Here is a 23292-nt window from a genome sequence, read left to right as displayed (position 1 = left end):
CATCCGCACAACTTCTGCCGAGGTTAAAATGGAAGTGAAGAACTACCGTGCATGCCAATGCGCTAGATATTAGCTGCAGATCTTGGAATGTTTCCATGGGTGGCTGCGGAGTGCTTTCTATTTAGAAATGAATTTGCAATAATTGGGTGATTCAGTGCCGGCTCAGTGGGTTGTCAAAAGACAAGAATTCTCACCCACGGGGTACAGCTAGGGGGGTCATTCTGCAGATCTGCTGCAAAGCTGATTTTTTTTTAAGTTTGGGAAAATTATGACTTCAAGTCCTTTCTTGTTGAAATAGACCATGGCTCAAGGACGTGTTATGCTGGGTCCTGGGGATTACAGCTACCTGTAAATGAATTCACCTTGACTTGTCCAGTTATTAAAATAGGGGTGACCAGGCTGATCTCTTCAAAGGCACCCAAGGAATAGTTGGTTAAACTACCAGGAGGGGCCACATGGCACCCCTCGGTTGGGAAATGTCTGTCCACACCCACACGGTTGCTGTGGGGTTGCGCTGTCAGAGCAGAGCTCGGGCACAGCAGGGTGGGTTCTGGGCCGAGCCCCATGCAGGGGTGAGTGGGTGGACCTGGGAGAACCGCCTGGGCCCCAGGAAGTGGGAGGAAGTCCAGCTCCCGGGGTAGGGCAGGGCTGAGGTAAGTGCGTGAGAACAGCCAGGTTTAGGAAACTTGCTCGCTACAGAACTGGCCAGTCTGCCTACCTGGGCAGGCCAGCTGCCGAAGGGTGACGAGGGTGTGGGCAGGCTGGGCACCGAGCCGAGGGGAAGCAAGCAGGCCAGGAGAGGCGGCTCATGGCTGAGCAGCTTCAGGGAAGGCTGTCGGAAAGCAGACAGGGTTTAGGGGCAGACTTCCTGAGGTCTGAAGCTGAGACCCGGGCTAGGGTGTAGGGGCCCTGGGCTAGGGTTTAGGGGCAGACTTCCAGAGGTTGGAAGAAACACAGCAGAAACAGAGAAACAATGGGAGGCTGGACAGGGCCACCATTCATGAAATAGTGAGACAACATGGGGATGTAACCACAGAGACAATAAAAGGTCTAGTTCTGGGAACCAGGATAGGAAGTGGGAGCCAGATCTGTAGGAGGCAGAAGTGAGGCCAAGCTCCCCGTTAAAGGGCCCCCTCTTAGAGGTTTGGGGCTAGTGTGAGTCTGTAGGTGGGGGCCAAGTGCACCCCGTTGCAGCAACGAAAGCTCGGTGTGGGTGGCTGGGAGCCAGGCAGCCTATTACCTCCCAGAAGGGTCAGCATCAGAGAGAATGCCCTGGAAGAGTCTGGAACGAGCCTCCCTGAGGGTGCCTGGCAGGAAGCTCTCTTGAGAGCAGAAGTCACCCCCTCCCCCGAGCTAGGCCTCTAAGCAGCAGTGGGCACCCACCGTCCCCACGCTGCAGACAGCAGTGGATGAACACAGGGCTTCCAGGGTCCCTGCGTCAGCCCCGGGGCAGCTCAGGGCTCCTCCTCATCCCTCTGCATTTACTGAGCACCTGCTTGTGCCAGGAGAGTGCTGGGCTCTGCCACAGAGCCCTGTACATGATGCAGTAAGAGACCTCTAGGCCCAAGCAGCCAGGACAATGAGCTGATAGAGACTATCATGTTGGCCAAGGACCCCACTGCTCCAAGAGCCCCAAGTCGGCTTCCCCTGGGGAAGGGGTCGCCAGAGCCAAGGGGCTGGGAGGCAGTAAAGGTCACAGGTGAAGCAGGGCCCAGCCAGCCCTGGAGCAGATGGTGCACAGACGTGGTTTCCTGGCTACCATCCCAACCACGAGACTTAGCCCAAATCACGGGTGGTTGGACATTGGACAAAAGAAATTAAATGTACTACAACAGGCAACTTGTGTGGCTTCCACTCGGTTTCACCCCTCCTTGAGACCAGGCCTTTACTGGAACCCACGTCTCTGGTTCTGCCTCGGAAAGCACACTGCTGGTGGTCACGAGGGACAAGCCCAGTCCCACAACTTCTCAGATGGGTCACTCTCACCCACCCACCTTCCCTCCACCCAAGAACTTGTCCTTGCTGAGCCCAATCCACTTCCTGGGCTCCAAGGAGAGGGGAGAGCAGGGCTTCAGTTTTGTCTTGTCTTTTTAAAATAATGACACCAATAGATGCAACCCACTAAGGACTCAGGAGTCTGCACTTTTCCTCCCCAAAGTTAGAAACCAAGAAGGAATGTTGGGTATAAAGGCACAAGAGAGCTCACCCCAGAAAAGGAGACCAATTTCAGAGGTGCGTATTCTACCCATATTCCTGTTTGGGCCAACTCTTTTCCAGGGGTGTCCAGCCATTGTCAACACCCACGGAGACCCCCAGAGCTGAGGAGAGGGAGGTGCTCCAGCTCTTTATCTAACACATTAGTGACGTAGCATATAGCTGTGCCCCAAGGGAAAAACACAATTTTGCGGTTCCATCAAAAGGATTCATGGAGGAAGAACGCAGATGTAATATTCTGGTGGAACAGTGATAGCTTTTTGCAAGGATAAATACAATCTTCAAGACGAAATATAACTTCTGTCCACAGCCTGGATCTGTGTGGCTGTTCACTCTGAGCAGCATCTAATTCTTTCCTTACATCATGTACCCAGTTCAGAACCTGAAATAATCCATGTTGATAGAAAATGCAGGGCAGACGAAGAGACTTTTCTTTCACTGTGAAAAGCTTTTGTTTGATAAGACTTGTCTCATCAACACTGCAACATAAATGAAAGGGGTTTTGAGAAATACATTCTTTTTTCTGAAATAAACCAGTGTTTTGCATGTATCAGGGGAGTTGATGCAGTAAATTTTAAGTGTCAACATGTTTGTCAATTGATCATTTGGTTGACTGCTTACAGGCTGCCCACACCCACTGCATGTTCCCAAGGAAAGCTTTGCAAAGGTAATATATTTTTAAGTAGCCTCACGTCAGAGATTCTGTTGAACTGCCATAAAGTAAATGTGTTCTGGGCCTATATTAACAGAACATGTTATACTGCACTGTGGTTTACTCCCTGTGCCTACCTGAAGTTTAAATAAACTTCCATCAATCCATCCTGACATTTTTATGAAATGTAATTAAAGATGAGTTGCACACACAGAGGAGCAAGCGGTTAATTCACTCCACAGTCTAATTCACTCTTATGGAGGACCCTGAAAACTGCTGGCTTGATTACTCTCATGGGCTTCAGAAAGTAACTTGACCGATAGCCTGTGGGCCCTGTGACTACAGAATTCCACCCATGTCATAGCCCGGGTCCTGAATGCTGTAATTCCAGACACCCTTGACGTCTCGCACACAAGTCAACAACCTGTTTTGGCTGGAATGGCAGCCCCAGCAGGAATCAGGTAATGCCCCGAGACAAGACTGGTGGGCCTGAGTCCGAGGAAGATGATGAATGGAGAAACAAGGAGAAGGAAGAGAAAGAAGGAGGGTGTGGTGAATGTGTCGGTCACCCTGGGGAGCTGGAGTCTATCCCACTCCCGATGGTTGGGACCCAGAAGCCTAAGCCCCACACCTCCATCACCCCCGCCCTGCGACCTGGCTTCTAGGGGCCTGTTCCTTCATCTGGAAAGCTGCAATGGCAATGCCAACCTCCATACCCTGCCATCTACAAGACACAGGCAAACTCGCTTCTTCCAAACCATCTTTTTTGAGCTCTCTGGAAGAACTGAACTGATGATCCCTCTCCCACTTTTGTTTGTAACGTTCATCTCTGCCATCTCTGCACTTCAACATTCTGATTAAGAAAAGAAAGTAGGATATCCCCCTCCTTCCAGATCTGTGCTTTGATTCTTGGAGAAAATTAAGAATAGCTGTCAAACTCAGCGAGAATTGACTTCCTTCTCCATAGGATTCCATATCTTTCAAAGTGAAAAGACTTTAAAACATTTTGCTTGCCATCATGACTACAAATGTCAACTATTCCAAACGGGGGGGAAAAAATTAAGCTTCAGAATCTCCCACTTATTCCCATGCTGAGTCGTGGGTGATCTGTCAGTCAGATGCCAGGAATGACTTCAGTGCCTCCTGAACGGCAGGTCTTATTGGGTTGAGGCTGGAGTTTATAATAATTATACCTTTTCTTTGTGTGTAACACTCTACATTTTCAAAATATGATTATCTACAGTGTTTTATTAGGTTTTTTTTTTTTTAATTGCATGAGATGAAAAGTAAGTCTTTTTTTCAACACCTTTGACAAATGAAAAAAAGGAGGCTGGGGTATGTCAAAGACACTTGACCAGCAAGTGGGGCTCCCCAGCTCCTGCCCAGCCTTGGTTCTAACACTGACTGCCAGCAGGAGTGAGGTTATTCCAAAGGACACCACAACCTTCCATGGAAGAAATGCTCAGTTTTCTCCAACATTGACAAATAGAAAATTGTTTTTCAGATCCAGCCAAAGGCCAGCTGTAATTTTAGCCATTTTTCTGCAACTAGCTTGGATGGAAATTCAAAACAAAATTTCCAAGAGAATAATTTTCTATAATCACCTCTACGCACCTCTGCCACTCCCCGTCCCTCCCCTGCACACACATATAAAACTGCCCCTGGCATTAAGAAAAAAAAGAAATCTTTTCCAAAAAAAAGTCTTTGTTCCTTGTTGCCATGAACCCCAAAGTGGGCTTCCAGGTGAACCCACCCCCCCACCGCAGGCTGGAACAGACAGCACTCCAGGAGACAGCTCTCTCACTTTATTGCCAGTGCCCCAAAGTAGTAAAAACCAGCAGATGAGACAGAAAGGAAATATAGACCCTGGGAAACAAATTGCCTTCATGAAAATTATTTATTTATTTATTTTTTTTTTTTCTCCTTTGGAAGGGGACAGGATTGGCTGTGTTTACAAAATCCCACCCCAGGGCCTTGGGAGGGTGGGGGCCTGACTGGCTGCACCGGGAGACATAGGCAAGATGAAAAAGTGGCTTTCTCAGCCAGGGGTACCCATGAACTTGGAAATAAGTGAGTTGATTTGGGGCTCCCCAGCCTGCTCTGGGCCATCCTCCTCAGGAGAGGCTCACAACAGTGATGTGGAACTGATATTATACCTAGGAGTGGGCGACAGTGGAGGGGGTCCACTGGTGGGGTCTGCCAGAAAACTTGCTGGCAGGGTGCTGGGGTCTGAGGGCCTGAGCCATGTGGATCTGCCCCAGAGCGTTGCTATGGGTCTGGCTGTGTTCCTTGGCTGGGACCAGGCCGCTGCCCCTCAGCCTTCACCTTCCCCGTGTGTTTGAGGTCATGATCCGAGCTCTAATTCTTCCTGGTCACACCGTTGTCAACTTAACTGGCCCCAGACAAGGCAAAGCCACTCCTACTGTGTCCAGAGCCGCAGCCCCAGACCTCCCTCTCTTCCCGCAGGACCCCATTTCTCCTGCTGCTGCATCCGTGGGCAACACCTTCTCTCAGCTTGCTCGTGTTCTGGCACATGCTGCATCCAGTGCACCCCTCCAGCTTCGCGACCCAGCCTAAGTGTGTGGGGGGGGCAGCTGTGCAATTTCAGAGTTCCCACATGACCCCTGCACGTCCACCACGTGCTTTCATGGATGGTATTTCAAGTGTGAAGCATCATCTAGTCCTCTGTAGAACTAGCCAGAATGTCGGCTTCCAGGGAAGGCTTTCAGGATTGCAAATGTCAAACTCTCCCTCGGAAGATTTTGTTAAGGCAGAAGCAGGATAACCCCAGAGAGAGTTGTTCTACTCACCTCGAATCAGCCTTTTAACAACTGAACTGGATTTGAATGGCCAACTCAGGGTCTCTGGGTTGCGGAGGGCTGCCTAGCCTCTCACAGATGGGGGGCTGTGCCCAGACACGGTCTACACCATGTGGGTTTGTGCTACACTCTTCCTCCCTGACTCTTCATCCCTGTACCATCTGCAGCTGGTCTTGTGTTGTCTTGTGTCCTTTGTGACAACCCTAGTTATTAAAAAATTCTCAGGTTAAAAAAGTACAAGACCTTAGAAAAATAAGTACTTCTTTTATTTCTACTTCAAAATATACTATGTACATCTGGAACTCTAAGAGAAAGTAGACCTGGAGATGACTCCATCATAAAAATAAAATAAAGTAAGAAATAACGACTGCCCGCTTCAGGTCTGTCTCTCAGCCGGTTGAAAGGGGTGTGAGCTGCCCGTTGTCTTGCTGTCCGATGCCATCCCTCTGTCGGTGACGTTGGTTGGGGCTGCCTCACGGGGACGCTGCGTCTAGGAGGTCCTGGAGCATTCTGAGGACCTGCCGTGGCTGGCCAGCAGCCAGGTCCTGCAGCCGGGAGCCCATGTGCTCCTGGAGGCTTCTGGACAGCCGACGCGCCACTGTGCGGACGTTCCCGCCGTGCCCGGGCAGGACACTGTTCCCAGTCATGTTGCCCAGGAAACACCAGAGGACTGGAAGGACATGGCGCTCCACAGCCTGGGGCCTCTGGGGGTACACGGAGGCCACCAGCGCTGTTGGACAGAAAACGGGGAGACTGACTTTAGGCAGGCACTCTCTCCCTCTCTTGCTGCCCTCTCTTGGGACAACAACTCTATCCCCCGCAAAGGGCAGGCCGCCCAGAAGGGCCAACTAGTCCATTAGATGCACCAGCTAAGGCTCAGGACACATTTAGGGGCCCATGAAAATGGCTTGATTCCTTTTAAAATCAAAAGAAAAAAATATGAAGATATCCAACCTCATTTATATTCATGTTTATACCAGCCAGTTATAAAATACAATTTTTAACTTTTTTTTTAATGGAGGAATGAGTATGCAAAGGCAAAAGTACTCAGAGCCTATGATGGTCGTAATTGGTCCCTGCAGCCCCGGGGAGAGGAAAGACGCAGATACACCTGGACTGCAATCTAGTATTACTTTAATCCACATTCCCACCTCTCTGAGTTCATACAACAGAGAAAAACCATACCAGGGAGAAAAGTCAACACTCTCTCAAATGAAGTATTCTGAAAAATAAAGCAGCCAGCAGGAGATAAGACCAGTGTGGCCTCCCCAGTGTCTGGATGCCAAACCCCACAACAAGACCAGCAGTGATCCAGGAGGCGTCAATGTGCTTTGTCAACCATCAAGCTCTGCACAGACCCTTGATTCAGTGATGAACCCCCCACATCTGGTTCTCCAAGGCCCTCTACTTTCTTTTGTCCCCAAAAAACACATAAGCAGGCTACCCCTGCCAGCAAACCTTCCATTCCAGAGTAAATGCCGGGGTCAAAGCCACCTCAAGAGCACCCTAAGTCACTTCACAGGGGCCCCTCCAGCCTTCAGCCGAGGCCACATTACCCTGAGGGCATCCATGTTAACAATGCTTTTTCTATACAATCAGTGAAGTCTGCCTGTCCTCCTGCCAAAGGAAAAGTGCTGGTGAGAGCAAAGGACTTCACTTGTTGATGGAGCAAAGAAACTGGAACGTTCCCTGGGCTGAGACACACCTGGGAAACTAACACTGTCCGAGTCCAGAGTCTGGGGCTCAGAGTTCTGCAGCGTGACTCCATTGTCCTCATAGTGCTTTGAGAAGCAGGATACCGGCCCATCTCGCAGAGGGGGAAGCCAGCACTCGGGCCAAGGAGCTTGCCCCAGCCCACACAGCTAACGAGGGCAAGAGCCTGCCTCGACTCCAAAGCTCACGCTGTGCACCCCTCGATGACCCCAAGTCTCTAGGGGTTCCACATGTCAGGGGCTGGTGTGGAGTTTTATTTTTAATCTCCAATTTGTCCTTCCTTCACCAGCGTAACATCATCCAACCCCTCAGGTGTTTCCCACAGGGCCCCTCGGACTCCAGGGCCAGAGCCTGGGACAATAGGGGGTCAGAGATGAGCTGGACCCCCCTCAGCAAAGCCTGCCACTGGAGCAGTGTCATTTCCCATGGAGCGTGTATGCTGGCTTTCAAGCCACACCCTCAGGGTTCCTGCACCCCACCCTGTGGGGCCTCCCTGGGGGCTCCCCAGTGTCACCGAAGCCTCAGAAGTAAAGGTGGCCCTTGTTCCCGGGGAAGGCAGGACTGCACCTAGTGAGTCAGCCCAGCCATGTTGGCTGGTGAGCAGCTTCATAAAGTGGGAAAGAGGCGGGATCTGCTAGAAACGCTGAAGCTGGAGACAGGCTCAGAGGAGGGCATAGGTACCAGGAAAGCCACCAGGGCAGCCCCAAGGTGGGAAGCTAGGAGGAGCAAGGGAGAGGTCAGGGGGTGGGGGGTAGCCAGAGGGAACAAAAGAAAACCAGTGATCCCGATTAGCCACCTATGCTGAACAATTATAACTCAAAGGCTTCCTAAGGCTCCATGGGATCCACCTGCAAACCAATGTGAGAACTATCCCAAGTACCAGGCCCAGGCAGGGCTCCTCCGTGCCCACCAAAGGGTGAGGGGTCACCTGCCCCTCACCCGCCCCACCTCACCGGCCCCCATCCCCGGCACGCCGCACTCCCACCTGAACTCTCCCTCCCAGCAGTCGGGCGATCACACGTGGGCCCGGGAAGCTCACTTCTACAGTGAGGCCCACATTCCCCGGGTCCGGGAGGCGGAGGTCACCTGGCTGACGGCGGTGGGCCTCTCAAGTTAGCAAAGGCAGGCGGTGGCCCTTCTGGGAGTCATCATGAGGAAGAAAACCCCATTCAATTGGAGCTTACAAGGCAGCTGAAGTAATTAGCAAAAGATCTACTCCTGTTAAGCTGTGCTATTATTAGTCCACACCTTGTGTCAACTGAAATGTTCTTCTCTGCTCCTGGCTGACACCGACCTACCAGGACAGCTATGCAGAAACTCTTGGCTTTGAGGTCTCTTGGAAACAGGTAGAAAATATTTACATTTAAATGGATAATCTAAAGTGAGGTACCCATCCACCTCTGGGGCCCATATATCACCTGTACAAGGACAGGTAAGGGTTTCAACCAGAGAACACAGATTTTGAGCAACAGAAAAGGGTTCCTTGTATGGTGGCCAGGTGGTCTCCATTACATGGCCCCTGGGCACCAAGAGCGTGACACTGTGGCCCCCAACCCTACTTTGCTTGCCCCGAAGTTTGGAGAAGGCCTGGCACCTGGATGGGAGGTGAGGGTCCACTCCAGGGACACTGGGAGGACTGAACCAGGGCACAGAGGCACGGGCAAGGGCAAGAGATAGGGTGGTGTAGGCACAGAATGACACCCTCAGTCAGGCAACATGTGCTGAGCACCCCAATGCGGACCAGGGCTGGCACAGGGTGGGACCTGCTCTTGGGAGGCTCGGGAAACTCAGGCAGGAGGGCTAGAGAGAAAGGAGACCCAGAGGCCGGCACCAGAACCGGGCGGGCACCACCCAGGTGGAGGAAGAAGGGCAGAAAGGGGCTCCACAAGCCACCAGCCGCATGTGGGCAGGCACAGGGAATGAGAGATCTGTCTCTGCAGGGTGGCTGGCATGCTGGTGCCCAGGGGACAGAGGCATGGGCCACTCAGGGAGGCTCTGTGGCCAGGCTCCCAGGGACAAATCCTGGATTTCTCGGCAAAGGACCTTGGGCACCTAACCTTTCTAAGCTCCAGTTTCCTTATTTCTATAAAAGGGATAATCACTGGGGCGCCTGGGTGGCTCTGTCAGCTAAGCATCTGCCTTCGGCTCAGGTCATGATCTCAGGGTCCTGGGATCGAGCCCCGCATCGGGCTCCCTGCTCAGCAGGGAGTCTGCTTCTCCCTCTGCCCCTCCCCCGGCTCATGCTCTCACTCTTTCTCTCTCTCGCAAATAAATATATAAAATCTTTTTTTTTTTTTTAAAGGGGATAATCATGGAACCCACGCCCTCCTTATGATGTTATGAGGATTAAATGATCCAGTGCATACAACTGAGGCGGGGGAAAGGGCAGAGCCTGGAAGGCCAGGCAGCGACAGGCCTCGTGGGCCACTCCAGGGAGCCAGACACTAGCCTGAGGACAACCCATGCGAGGATTTACGCATGGGGGTAGCACCTGCACGCTGTCTGCATGTTAGGGGGAAGGGTGCTCAGAGGTCTAGAGAACAGAGTCCTTCTGCCTCCTTCCTGCATGGGACGTTCCTAAGAAGGGAGAGGAGGCTTCTGGCAAGCACAAAAGATGAGAAAACCAAGTAACCTGCCCAAGACCAGAATTGGCGTGTGGCAAATGGGTCTGTCTGCCACAAAGCCTGTGTCCTTTCCATGCTGCCAGCTCAAGGGCCACAGGAGGTTTCAGCCCTGGAATGAAATCACTCGAGGCTGCAGACTCAGAGCAGACATCGGCTTGGAGCAAGCTCTCCTCAGCCAAAGCCTGAACAAAGCAGAGCAGACTCAGGCCAAACTCTGCGTAACATGGGCCCGGATGCCCAGCGAAGGGGTTGAGTAGGGTTGGCATCCAGGCTGTGCTCTGCTTTGCAGGCTGTGCATGCCCAAGAAGGGACAGTTCTCATGCTCACCACAGGGCTGCTGCTGACCGAGCCCCACGCCCGTGAGCGAGGGTCTACCCAGAAGAGCTGGGGGGTTTTCTGATTCACACAAAGGTACCCTATGGGCTAGGGGAAGTCCTGTTTGCAAAGAAGAAATGCATCATCATTTCTTAAAAACTACTTTGTGTATGTACCAACCTGCCTCATTTTGGTCAAAACCAAAGATTATCTTTTGGTAATGTGGGAATTATTTTTAAAAAGCAGATTATCAAACATTTTCTAAAAGCCCTGTGAGGATTATTGGATTATTTGGGGGTTCTAAGATAGTGGGTGGTTCATGCCAGGAAGCTGACTGGAAGGCTGGAGCGAGAGGCTCCGAGGATGCTCACCGGACAGACGTTCCGTGACCTCAAGCACCGCGCGGCCCCTCAGGAAACGCACCCGCCCAGCAAACGCCTGTAGGAGGCAGAGGTTGTCTGGAAGAGAAGGAGGGTGTCAGCAGCCAGGATGTCGTGGCCCAAGCGATGGCACTCGCTGTTCAGTGCCAAGTACCTGCAACACCCACACAGGGAAGGAGGCCCGTCGGGGAGCTGAATTAAATTCTCTGAGTCACAACGGGGTGTTTGGGGAAGAGTGAGTGGCCTGATACAGTTACACTGGCTCCCAAACAGGTTTCACTTACTCCCATAGGTCTGGTTCCTATTGTCTGTCCTTCTTCAAAATTGCTGAGTTTGGGGGCAAAAGAGGGTTTGCTCACGGTCCTGGGCAAACCAGGAGGGCTGGTCACCCTACCAGCAGCAGAAGCTTCTGGATGGCTCTATTTGGGTCGGGGGAGGGAATTCGCAGGGGGCGTGTATTAGCTCTCAATAGTTTATATATAACCTCCCTGTGTGAGACTTGGGCCCAGACGGCATACTTGTGAAGACCAGAGAGTTTGTCCTCCACATGCCCCAACCCACTCTTCAGGAGGGTTAGGGGAAAGAGGGATTTTTAATCTTTTTTTTCCGATTGTCCCAGCACCCTGACACCCACTGGGCTCTCAGCCACACCCGGCCTCAGGAGACAGCTCTCCCTGCTGTCTAGCCAGGCTGGTGGTGGGGCCCGAGGCCTGGGAGCTCCCCCATTTGGATGCTGATGGAGTGTTTATTAGAATGAACCATGGATGGTGAAATCACAGGCAACTAGGGTGGGGAATGTTTGGGGATAAAGAAGCCCTCTGGGATTCTTCGGTTGTATTTCTAAAGCCAACCCCAGCAGGATCCCATAGGTGCTGAATCTAGAAACGGCTCATTCTTCCGCATTCTGGCTGACGTCTCCTGGTTTCTCAAACTATTACACTTGAAGTCCTGCGTTCCTCACAGAGACACACAAGGTGAGCAAAGTAGCTCTTTACCTGAGAAAGGCGTGCTCACGTAGACGATACACACCCAGCCCCCAATGCTGCCCCAGCCATCCCCGCAAAACTCCATGGGACGGAACGCAAATAACAAAACCACTTTTCGGGGGATGTGGTCACGGTGCCTGCCTGCACCTGTCATGGAGGTCTGTCATGGGTGTTACCACAGGTGCCCCCAGAAAGTGTGTCCTGGGGTCCCAGGGGCTGACCCGCTCAAGACCAGATGTCTCTCAGCAGGGACAGAGATTAGAGAACCACCTAAGGAAGTCTTTCCAGGCAAGTTCCACCTTCTCTGGATCCCTCAAATACCTCAGCATCCCCCTGGATATGCAATCAAAACTTCGCTTTTCCCACCAGGCAACTATTCTAGCTAAGAGCTCATCCCTGCTTCCCTTGCTCCCCTCCTGGGAGCTGTAAGGGATACAGAGGAGAAAATGTACACATGTACATCACATACATCCCTGCCGCTTGCAAAAGCGCCATCCATAAGTTAGGCAAGAGTCTTTAAAATAATTTGTTCTGGGAAATAAAAGAGAGGCCCGCCTCTAGAATATTGCAGTTAGCAAGAAGTGGTCTCAGGGTGTCTTGGTAAATCTGTAATTGTGTAAGACTAGGTCTTTATATCAATGTCACCTGCATTATTGTTTCCAGGTGCTTCTATTTGTCCCACCCCCATCATTAGCCATGAGCTCACCTCCAAAGACAAGGACTTCTGCCTCCTTGCTCTCCCCAACAACACTCAGTCCAGGACATTTTCTGGACACAGCTGGATCTCCCCGCTCCTGGTGGCTGACGTGGCCTCCCAGAGCCAGAGAGAGGTGAAGAACTTGGGGGATACTTGGAAATGCACATCCAGCGACATCTGTGCCAGATCATGCTCCCATGTCCCTGGCACACGACAGGTGCTCAATAAATGCTCCAGGACTACAGGGAGTGTTAAAGCAGAGACATTAAGCATTCCCGAGCTGGTTCATAAACCCCAGAGCTCCGAGCTCCAAGTAGCTGGCCTCTCTCCCGCTGTCCGCTCTCGTAGCGATGACTCGCCTTCCAGGTCACACCCAGGCTGACTGAGCGGCGGGAAGGACACGGTGAGGGGTGTGGGCTCTGAGTCCAGGTCACCTGGGCTGAAACCTTGGCTCTTCCACGTTTCTCTGTGTTGACATTGGACAGACCCTCCTACACCTCAGCTTCCCCATCTATAAAAAGTCGATAATACTCATGTCTTCCTCTTAGAGCTGCTCTCATGTTATGATGCTTTTAGGATAGTGCCCTGAGTGTATAATTACTATGTGTCAGTTATCATTGCTACTGTTTACTATCATTGCCCCAAAATGCTCCAAAAGCCCAGCAACCTGACTAGTGGAAAGACCATTAAGAGGCTGGAATCTAACTTCTGAAACCTTAAAGATCCATGCTCCGTTAGCCCGAGTTTTTCATGGGCCCCTCTGCTATGTTACAAGGAAACCATCGTGGCAAGAGTGGTTTGTGAAAACTCAGCGTTCCTCTGGTCTGGGCCTCGGTGCTGCCCACACAGGGCGAGCAAACAGCCATGGCTGGCAGGCCACACACCTGTCCTCCCTGGGCCTTGCCTTCCCTCTCTGCTAGGGGGCAGAGGCCTATGGGGCCTCGCACCTGCCCCATGCAGCCAAGCCCTACAGCCACCAGGCCACGTCATCCTCAGGCTCCTGGAAAGCCAGAGAAGAACTGTTATAAAAGCATAAAAATTATGGTAGCATGGATAGTGACAGCAAAGAAACTGGGGTCCAAGTGGACCCCTGACGATAAGCACAGAACTCTGTGAATCATATGTCACAGCCTCCAAAACTAGGTCCACTCATCGCAGGAAAAGTGGGAACGATCCATTTAAACAGAAAAATGCAAGCTATGGTCTGGCATGGGACAGAGCTGTTAAAAGTGACTCAAGTGTGTAATCATATGTAAATGCTTGCGCTCTGCTTTTTTTTAAAAGCAGGAGGCAAATTTAAATGCGTAATATCATCATGACTCGACACAAATAGGCACAGAAAAAAATATCTGAAATGAAAAGTGCCAAATGTTAATAATGGTCTCTTCCAGAAGTTGAGACTGAAAATGAGGGGCTTTCAAATTTTTCCTTCCCAATGCTTTGTATTTTCCATTTTCTCAATAATGAACAAGTATGACTTCTACGTGGTGGAAAGTAAACTTTATATTTTTAAGCTAAGTAGGAAGGCTGCATGGTACCATGAAAAACTGGTTAGTTAAACGAAAGAAGCAAAGTCTAAATTGTATTTACATTACAATCTTTAACCAGGGAAATGTGTACACATGTAGACAAGAAAGAGAAGAGAGATTTTTAAGCAGCTGGTACACTAGAGGGGCACCATGGATGAATTTCTAAATTCCCTGAACAATACCATGTTGGCCATATGATTTGTATAAGGTAATGAATTTAGAGTCAACAGAGCAAAATAGCAAAAGTAGATCTGAAGCTGCCCATTTCGGAGCTTATCTGCTCTCTCCAGCACTGGCTGGGGGCTGCGCTAAATTAAGAGAACTCCTTTTGCCGCTCAGTCTGACCAGGAGGGAGTGGGCTGTCAGCAGCCTGATGTTTTAATTAGTGAAGTTTCTTCTATAGCTAACCTGGTAATAGGGCCCAAAGATAGAACCAGCCAGTCTGCTCAGGACCTGCCTTGATCCCCAGAATAACTCCCCTGAAATCAGAAGGTCCTGGTGCTAAGTAGAAAGGATGCTTCTCCAGGCTCCTTTCTGGAGAGGTCCCCAGGCAGGCAGTGACGAAGGGCAGAGGTCAGGGAGCAAGGTGCCCACGTGCCTCCTTCCTCACCACCTCCAAAAAAGGGGACAAGGGCATAAATCCCTACCTGCTCTGTCGACCACCATACCACCCACCCCATACACCCTCAGGAAGACCAAGGAACTGGAAGAGATTGGGTGGCTGATGAGTCAACTTATCACTGAATTTCAAGAGGGACCCTAAGAGGTTGCCTAAGAAAGCCAACCTCCTAATTTGGCTGTGCCATCTGGACTTTGTGCCAGAAGATGGACTTCCCCGGCTGTGTTCTTGGTCCCCATGGCCCCCATTGAGTGGGGAACAAATCATAATATGCTGAGCCATTCCTTTGTGACTCTCCACATTTAAGTATTTCACAGCATTTCATGGTTCCTCTCCAGCCTGCGGGCTGGATCCCTTGAGGGGGATGACACTAGGCTTGGGAGAAAGCTCCCTCTGCTCAAAGGGCTCCAAGCCACTTCCAAGAGGGGCCTCAGGATGCTGAGGGTGGACTGGAGCCACGAGGATGAAATGGGAAGGAAGATTTACACCCCTTCCCTTCTGCCACTCCTGCTCCAGTCTCTGCTTCTACCACCCAATCCCCTGGGACAGTGGGAAATTTAGTGACTTGCATCCATTTTTCCTTCCACAGGTCAGACTCAGACCATTCTAGGCAGATGAGAACCATTCCCACAGAGAGCTTGATTCTACCCTAGGTACTCACTCCCTGGCAGTGATGAATTCTTACTGGCGATCTACACCCCTCCACTTCTGCCCTTCATAGATATAGAAATCAGCTAGTCACTTCATCATTTAAAACACTTTCAGGGGCACCTGGGTGGCTCAGTCGGCTAAGTGTCTGCCTTCGGCTTAGGTCATGATCCCAGGGTCCTCAGAGCTCCCTGGTGCTCAGTGGGGAGTCTGCTTCTCCCTCTCCCTCTGTCATCTGCCCCCCCCCCCCCGCAACATACACACTCATGCTCTCTCTCTCAAATAAATAAAGAAAATCTTAAAAAAACAAAAACAAAAAAAACTCACTTCCAAAACCAAGGTCACTCATTGGGCAGAATGGGCATGGCTCACAGCACAGCCACGTGGCCTCGAGAGCCCACTGCTGCACCTGCTCAAAATGATCCAGAGCCAAGACCCTGGGCTTCACCCTCTGGGCCCCACAGGAGCTTTTTGCCAGGGGTTTGCTAGGCTCCATCCAACTCTTCGAGGCCAACAACATTCCATTCCAGCCTAACACTGACCTAAGGATTAGAGACCCCTCACGCCTGCCTCCATTCTCCCCACATCAGATCCTCTGGCTGATAGGCCAGAGGGGGCATTGTCAGCCATTTCCAAGGAGACCCTGTCCCAGGAGGAAAGGACAACTCTAGACATCTTCCTGGAAGCTGCAACCTGACTCAAGGTGTGGTCAGATCACAAAAGCAGGCCAGCCCCAAGCCCCCTTTCCAGGATGGCCAGCCCAGGTGGGTACAGGAGGGCCCCAGGTAGAGAAGGCCTGAGTCCTGGGATAATGCGAGACACCAGATTCTGCAGCCCAAAGCTCCAGAGCTCCCGCATGCTCTAGGAGGATGGCCCAGTGGCAGAAAGTGGAAACTCTAACACTCAGAGAGAAGGGTTAAAAGCGCCTCTCCCCTGACAAGGGTGCTTAGCCTCTTCAAATAGCTAAAGCCTATTTTGCTTGGTGCAGGTTTTCCCAATAAATCCAGGGCCTGCAGTGATTTACCAAGAGCCTTGGTTATTGGCAACAGCAATCTCACTTACCCAGAGCAGCACTGAGAACAAGTCGTAATTTAAAGCTGGATTTATATTGTTTGTTCTACAGCAACAAACTCAGCAAATCATAAATTCCCTTTGAGATGAAGAGAGGAAATTGACAGTATTTATGAACTCGAAAGGCAGAGAAGGGCCTGACCAGGCCTTTGATTTGTAACTGAAACTGCTTCTGGAAGCTTCAGCCAAGGACACAGCTGCCGTCCAGCCCCAGGGAGCTGGGCTCCCGCAGGGTGTGGGCACTGGGAGGGGAGGGGTGCCTGGCGGTGTTTGCAGCCTCACCACAGGGATGCTCTATAGGTCTTAAAGGCAGGACGTGGCTCTGTGCTCATCGGGACATACAGCAACAAGACCAACACAGGTGGTTCTCAGGTCACGAGCTTCCTTACATCATGGCAAGAGTGGTTTGTGAAAACTCAGCGTTCCTCTGGTCTGGACATGACTACTCATGTGCTATGTCCCACACACATCTGCACTTCGGTCTGTGTCCTAGACATGCCAAATATCACCTTCTAAGTATCTAAGAAAGGAATGAAGAGCAGAAGTGGATGCACCCAAAATCCCACCTAGGAATGTTGGAGAACTAAGATGTGTTAGTGCAAAGCACACAGGAACTGAGAAGCTCTTGCTGTTCTTGATGTGTCTCCCATAGCTCACTCCTTTTTCCCTTTTCATTCCACCCCCAACCCTCACTCCCTACTCCTCACCCAGATTCCTCCCACCCTGAGCCCTGGCCCCAAACAGTCTTCCTCAAAGGCAACTCTCATCTGTTCCACGCTCAAAAGCCAATGGGATCCCAGCCCCACTCCTATACCAGACAATCAAGGTGGCCCACCTGCCCGTCCACTTTGTCCTCTCCAGCAGACTTGCTCTGCTCTCTCACCACCATCCCCATACAAGCCACCCCCACTGTGATCATCGCTACATCTAAAAACATTGCTGGCGACGCTTCCAGCTTCTTCCTGGTAATCCGGACCTATTTTTCCTTCAGTGCCCTGTTGGCTCAATCACTGCGGTACTGTGTGACCCTGGATGAGTCATTTCTGTCACATGTACTCTGAGGAGGCAAGACTAGATCATCTACACATCTATCCTCCACGCCTCCCATTTAGGACACTCGGGTGGATGTGACATGGGAAAGCCTGCCAACCAGGTTCTGGGCTGCCCATCCCTGTCCTACGCAGCCTTCGGGGAAACATCTGGCCTGAGAGCCCCCCAGTGCCCATCAGCACTCTGCTGCTTCCCAGCAGGAAGGGTGAGCCCACCCTGGGGTGGGCTCAGGGATCAAGTCGGCTCCCTACCAGAGCCAAGCAGGGCTGAGGCAGGAGGCTCACCCAGATTCTCAATCATGGCATCCAGTGCAGTCACCGCGGCGGTGTAAATCCCCGAGTTCTTGGAGTTGAGGTTGTCTGCAACAGCAATGATGATGGAGAGCAGCACGGGGTGTAAGCTTTCTTTGAGGAGGGGGATCATCTTGGCAAGGGCCTCCAGTGCCCACTGGTTCACCTTCTTGTTGGAATCCTGAAGCCTTGGGGTGAAAGCATCAAAGACCTATTGAGGGAACAGAAACCAAGAGCCCATGGGAACCCAGGCTGGTCAGGAAGCCCACAACCCAACCAACCACCCTTGGCAGGGATTCCTCCTGCCTCCCCGACAGGGTCATCCAACCTATGCCAGAACATTCTCAGTGGTGAGGCGCTTACCTCCTCAGAAGGGGAGGAGGGCAAGAGGGGAAGAGCAACCACCTGTTGAGCACTCATTGCATCAAAGCATCTAGAGCATCTCATTAGGGGTACCCTGCCCTCTCATGGAATGATCTTAATCCATGAGGCACGCGTTCCCATCCTTAGTTTACCATTCAAAACAAAGCCAAAACTGAGGCAGAAAGAGTTGAAGTGATTTGCCCAGATCACACAGCTAGTAAGGAACTTGGATGGATACCCAGGTCTGCTGACTCCGAGCCTGTGTCTTAAGTACTGTGCCACACGGCTTGACCATCGGCAGCCTGGATCCTGGAAGAAGCAAGCATCTGCCCTGGTTTCCAGTCTATGAAGGGCCTGTGCTGGCTCCTAACCCACCCATCTAACCATCCTGGCCCAGTCGCTTGGCCAACCACATACTCTGCCCCCAACACATCATGTGCCTGGCTAGACCAGGAGCAGCCCTCAGCCGTGGGACCCCCTACTCTACCCTCCTCGTCATAAATCCACTAAAGGGATGAGAGATGCCCAGGACATCTCTGCGTGGTCCCAAGGCGCCTGGCAGGAGCCGGGGCCTTTGTCCCCCTCGGCTACTTCCAGGCAGTCTCACAGTGTTAACAAGGCAACCGGGTAGCAGGTGCTTTTCCGGCTCCCTTTACCCTGAGGCATCTGGCACCCTGTCCAACTCTGTCCTGAGGTTTCCAAATTGAAGTTGCACCCACAGGAGAGAGACGGGTGGGGGGGGGCAGGGCTGGGGCAGCGCTCACCTGGACCAGGTTGGCGGTGATAAGCTCTGGCTTGGCCTTGCAGTGCTCCAGGAGCCGCCCCACGCCTTCCATCCGGGACTGGTAGTCTTTGGCCTCCAGCAGCCGCGTCAGCTCCCGAAGATGCTCCGCCACCCCGAGGCCGCCGCGCACGGAGGAGCGAAGCCCCGCCAGCCGAGGGCCGTTGGAGCTGAGCCTGTGTGGAAGGAACTTCTGACCTGGGCAGCCCCAGAGGACGGCTGCGCCTCTTGTCCCATGCCCCGCCCGCAGACAGGTGAGACTGAGACAAGAGTGCTACCTGCATCTTAGTCCACCCCCAGCGGCTCCACCTGCGGCTTGAGGACACTGGCCCTGGAACTCTGGAAATCCTGTTTCCTCAGGGGACAGCAGTCAGGTGGCCTAGAGCCCCATCCTTTTGTCAGGGGACAGGTCTCTCTCTTCCTGCCTTTTTTTCTCTTTTCAGAAAACACGTGAAGGGCGGGGGGGTTGCGGTATGGGAGTGAGAGGCAGGAGTCCACTGAAGGATGACTGCACATTTAAGCTAAGAGTGAGGGACGATCTTGCCAGGTGCCTTTATCCTGATCCCCGGTTGCCTCGGCCCTGCTCCTACTTTTCCAGTGACCAGGGAACTGTTAAGCCCTGTTCTCTTCCGCTGAGAGCACATGTCTATCGTAGCCTCTGGCCCAGTCCGGCCAGCGTGAGAGCAGTTCCATACAGGACTCCTACCCCCCACGCCCAGCTCAGAACCTGGCTCTTTGAGCTCATGCCCTACACGCAAGTCCCCTCTGACAGAGCCCAACATCATCCATGCTGTCATTCATTCCTACAGTCCACGCGGTTTGCCCACTGAGTGCCTAGAGCTGTCGTGGGCACCAAGGACAGTGAGATGAGAGGCACATTCTCTGCCTGAAGGAGCTCTCAGACCAGTGGAGGCAGGTAAGCCAAGGGGCTGACAGAAGACCGAAGAACAGAGAGCAGTCAGAGAGAGCCTCGGGGGGGAGGTGACAGTAATGTGGGTCTTGAGGGACCCTGCAGAAGAGACAGGCAAGTTCTAGGAGGTGTGCAGGCATACAGCATAAGCAAAGGCACAGCAGGAGACAGGGCATGGCGGAGGGTGTCGGTCAGGGAGGACGAGCTGCTCTGGGCTGGCTGAGAGACCACGTGTGGGGGAGAGCAGGAAGCTAATCTCAAGCAGGTGATGGGGGCTTCCCTGGGCGCCTGCTAAGGAGTTCAGATGGGGTCCTCCCTGAGCACCAGAGAAGAATTTTGAGTTTCAGGCGCATCAGTGACCATAGAGTTTCTGCTTGGTTTCTGCTCCTCTCAGCACCCACCCTCCAGCCTCCCCACCCATTCCCTCGCATCTGCCTTCTCCCCAGCTCTGCCTCTAAACTCACCCCAGGCCGCCCTGATGGCGACAGGGTGAGCGGCTCGAAGTGGGTGGAGAAGCGCTGAGCTCGGGCAGACAGCCCGGCCAGCAACACGCCCCACGCGGACTAGTGGCATTGTACCCACCCCGCGGGACTGCAGAAACCAACCTCTCCTGGCCAGTGCTTCCGATCCCAGGATTTGGTCTCCCTGAGATTTGGGTGGGGGGACACCTGTTCTAAATTCACCCATGAGTGCTGCAGACCCAACTAGGTCTCCACCGTAGCCCAGATCCACACAGCCTCCCAGAGCCACCCCCGCCCAGGGCCAGTGGGCCATCTCCGTCGGCAGCCTTGGACGTGGAGCCCCAGAGAGACAAGAGCAGCCATACCCATCCTCGCTGGGCAGCCCGTTCTCACCCAGCACCAGACTCCTCGACACCTTGTGGCCCTTGGCAGATGGAAGTCCGTCGCTTTCTTCTATTCCCTTGAAAAAGGCACACAGAACATGAGCTGAAGGAGTGGCTCTCTGGGAAACTGCCAACCACTCCAGCCTAGACCATAGTGACAGGAATAACCCTTTCCACCTGGCAGAGCTTCTGAGGGCACAACTGAGCATTCCAGGCCACTGGTAGTCGGGGCAGGGGTCAAGATCCCCATTTAACAGGAGACAGTGCGGACGTGCCCAGGGTGGCTCAAGGCACGCTGGCAGAGAGGGGCAGAGCCAGGTCCAAGCACAGGGGAAGGAAATCACACTTATCCCACCTGGCAGGGGTTGTGGGTGAAATGGAATCTCTGGAATGCACACCTCACCCCCCTTCCCGGCTCAGCTCTGACCTCCCCCGCACCCCCCCACCCCCACCTGCTCAGGCCACCAACTCACCCTCTGCTTAATAGCCGCCATGACCTTCCGTAGGTCATGAGATGGGAGGCTCTGCTTCAGAAATGCATCAAACTTCGTATTTGACATCAAGATATTCACCATCTTGCGGCCATAAAACCTGCCGCAGGAGAAAGAGAGGGATGAAGAAACAGCCATAGAAATGCATCATAAATCTGCTTTACAGATTTACAGAAGTTTTGTAATTGTAGTAAAAGAGTTCTTGATACTTTTTCTAATTAAGACAGTAATTGCTAATTAAGACAGTTAAAAACTAGATTCATAAAGGAATAAACATCATCCGTAGCCCCATTACCAAGAGAAAGCCACTATTAAATTTTGTCATATTTTCTTGTAGCCTTTTTGACGCATATACATTTTTGTTGATACCAGAATGTATATACAACTTGCCTCTGGCTTTTTTCACTTCATCATTAATCATCTTCCCATGTCATCCTTTTTAGTGGATTCATAATATTCCATTGGATGACTATACCAAAATGTACTTAACTTCTTCTAGTATGAGGCATCTAGAAGTCTGAGGAAGGGTGCGGGGGAGGGGGCCAGTCTGGAAGGAAGTGGTCAGCTCTACCTAGCGAACAGCAGTGGGTGGGGGAGGAAATCAAAGAGGGCTTCAGAGAAGAGGTGACGCTTAGATTGGGACTCAAAAGAGGAGTAGGAGTTCATAAGTGGGATGGGATCGGGGGAAAGGGGGTGGAGGTGGGGGTCATTCCAGGGTCTATAATACAATTTGACACGTTAACAGGTGTGTGGTTGGTAAACAGCAGGTAGGGCCTGGAGCGGGTATGGCCCAATTTCTGGAAATGTGAAGGAGCTGGGCTTTAAAGTGCAGACAACGGGAAGCTGTGGAATGACCAGATTTGCACTTTAGTGGAAAAGTCTCTGGCAGCAGTGTAGAGGATGCATCTCTGGTGGCAAGGCGGGGGGCCAGGAGACCTGTTAAGAGGCCACCATGGTAGTCCAGGCAAGAGGCGATGAAGTCCTAAAATAAGGCTATAGAGTGGGAGGAGGAAGGGGCGGTCAACCTCGGGACCTGTTAAGAAAGTGGAGACTGCAGGGCTTGGGAGCTGATCGGAGGTGGAGCAGGGAGCATCTGCAGTCATTATTTCCCTCAACCCAAGACTCCATTGATTATAAAATGCACCATTGATTTATTTTCCACCGAGGAAAAACAAAAATAGAAAGCACTGGCAATTTCCACTACCTTCAATGACACTGCCCCATGTGGGAAGGCAACACCTTCGTGTATTATCTCAGAAACAGAGGTAACATTACTCGCGGGCAGTGCCCTTCCTTCCTTAGGCTGGGTAAACTACTTGGTGGTTGCCTGGTAAGGAAATGTGGAATTCGGGTTGTTCCTTCTATGACTGTTTGCATTCATATCTAATTTATGTCCCATCGCTCTAGTTCCATGCTTCTTCTCATACACTATAACTTTTCATTTCAGTGCCAAATAATAGTGTAATATTTCTGAGACATTTTAGGGAGCAATTAAACTCAACAAGTCCCCACAGAGCATCCATGGTGACTTCTTAAAATAAATATAAAAGGCAACGAGCAAGGCTCCTAGTTTAATTCCTACAATGCACACTGTAATTCAAAGGTTTACACTATGAGCGATAATGCCCAAGTTTGAGAATGTGCAGGGAGTAAAACCCAAATCAAAATTGCTGCCTGGCCAGCAGCAACTGTGAGACGCCTCTGAGTGTAAGATATTAAAAGGTGGGGGAAATTGTGTGTCTTAGAATCAATGAAGTATGAAGGTGCCTATTCTGCATCTTAGATGACTCAGTAAATAATAGTGACTTTTTAGAGTAGAAGGAACACAGCCAGAGAAACAGGCTTGGGGAGAAGGCGATGGGTTCATTCAGGGAAACTCTGCACCGAAGATGACAGTGGGACATCTGGCAGTGGTGATGGGTCCTCCGGAGGCTTTAGAGGTAAAGCACTGATGCGCAGAGAAGGGGTAGCCTGGAGGGAGACCCTACGAAGCATCAGAGTTGCTGTGGCTGGAGCCATGGAAATGGTAACAGTACTCAGGGAAAGTCGTAAGAGGACAAGAATGAAGACCACTCCTGCGGCCATCTACATCCGGAGGGCAGGCAGGTGGAGAGGCGGCCATAGAGGAAGAAGGGAACTAGGGAGTGTAGGGCCATGGACACCGGAAGCATAGGTGCCGAGAAGGAAAGTGGAGAGTCGTCAATGCCGGCAATGTGAAAGAGGTCAGAATGGAGGGCAACATTCCAGCTGGAGAGACATTAGATCTGGATGTCCATTCCCCTCCCAACAACTAAAA

At 51.9% G+C, this 23292-nt stretch overlaps 1 protein-coding gene across 1 annotated transcript in view; it reads right to left on the bottom strand.

Moving 5' to 3' along the window:
• Positions 1-5929: 5929 nt before the first annotated feature.
• TOGARAM2 (TOG array regulator of axonemal microtubules 2) overlaps positions 5930-23292 on the bottom strand; it is a 43443-nt gene continuing 26080 nt past the window's right edge. The window contains exons 15-20 of the mRNA XM_035000833.1: positions 20979-21096; positions 20488-20582; positions 18735-18927; positions 17602-17818; positions 10709-10795; positions 5930-6415 (exon numbers count right to left, since the gene is read on the bottom strand). Coding sequence (XP_034856724.1) covers positions 6159-6415; positions 10709-10795; positions 17602-17818; positions 18735-18927; positions 20488-20582; positions 20979-21096 — 967 coding nt within the window. The 3' untranslated portion in view covers positions 5930-6158. The remainder of the gene's footprint in view (positions 6416-10708; positions 10796-17601; positions 17819-18734; positions 18928-20487; positions 20583-20978; positions 21097-23292) is intronic.

This window comes from Mirounga leonina, unplaced genomic scaffold, assembly GCF_011800145.1.
Source record: "Mirounga leonina isolate KUSES-001 unplaced genomic scaffold, KU_Mleo_1.0 Mir_125, whole genome shotgun sequence".
NCBI classification, from domain to species: domain Eukaryota; kingdom Metazoa; phylum Chordata; class Mammalia; order Carnivora; family Phocidae; genus Mirounga; species Mirounga leonina.
This window is presented reverse-complemented; position numbering and strand designations above follow the sequence as displayed.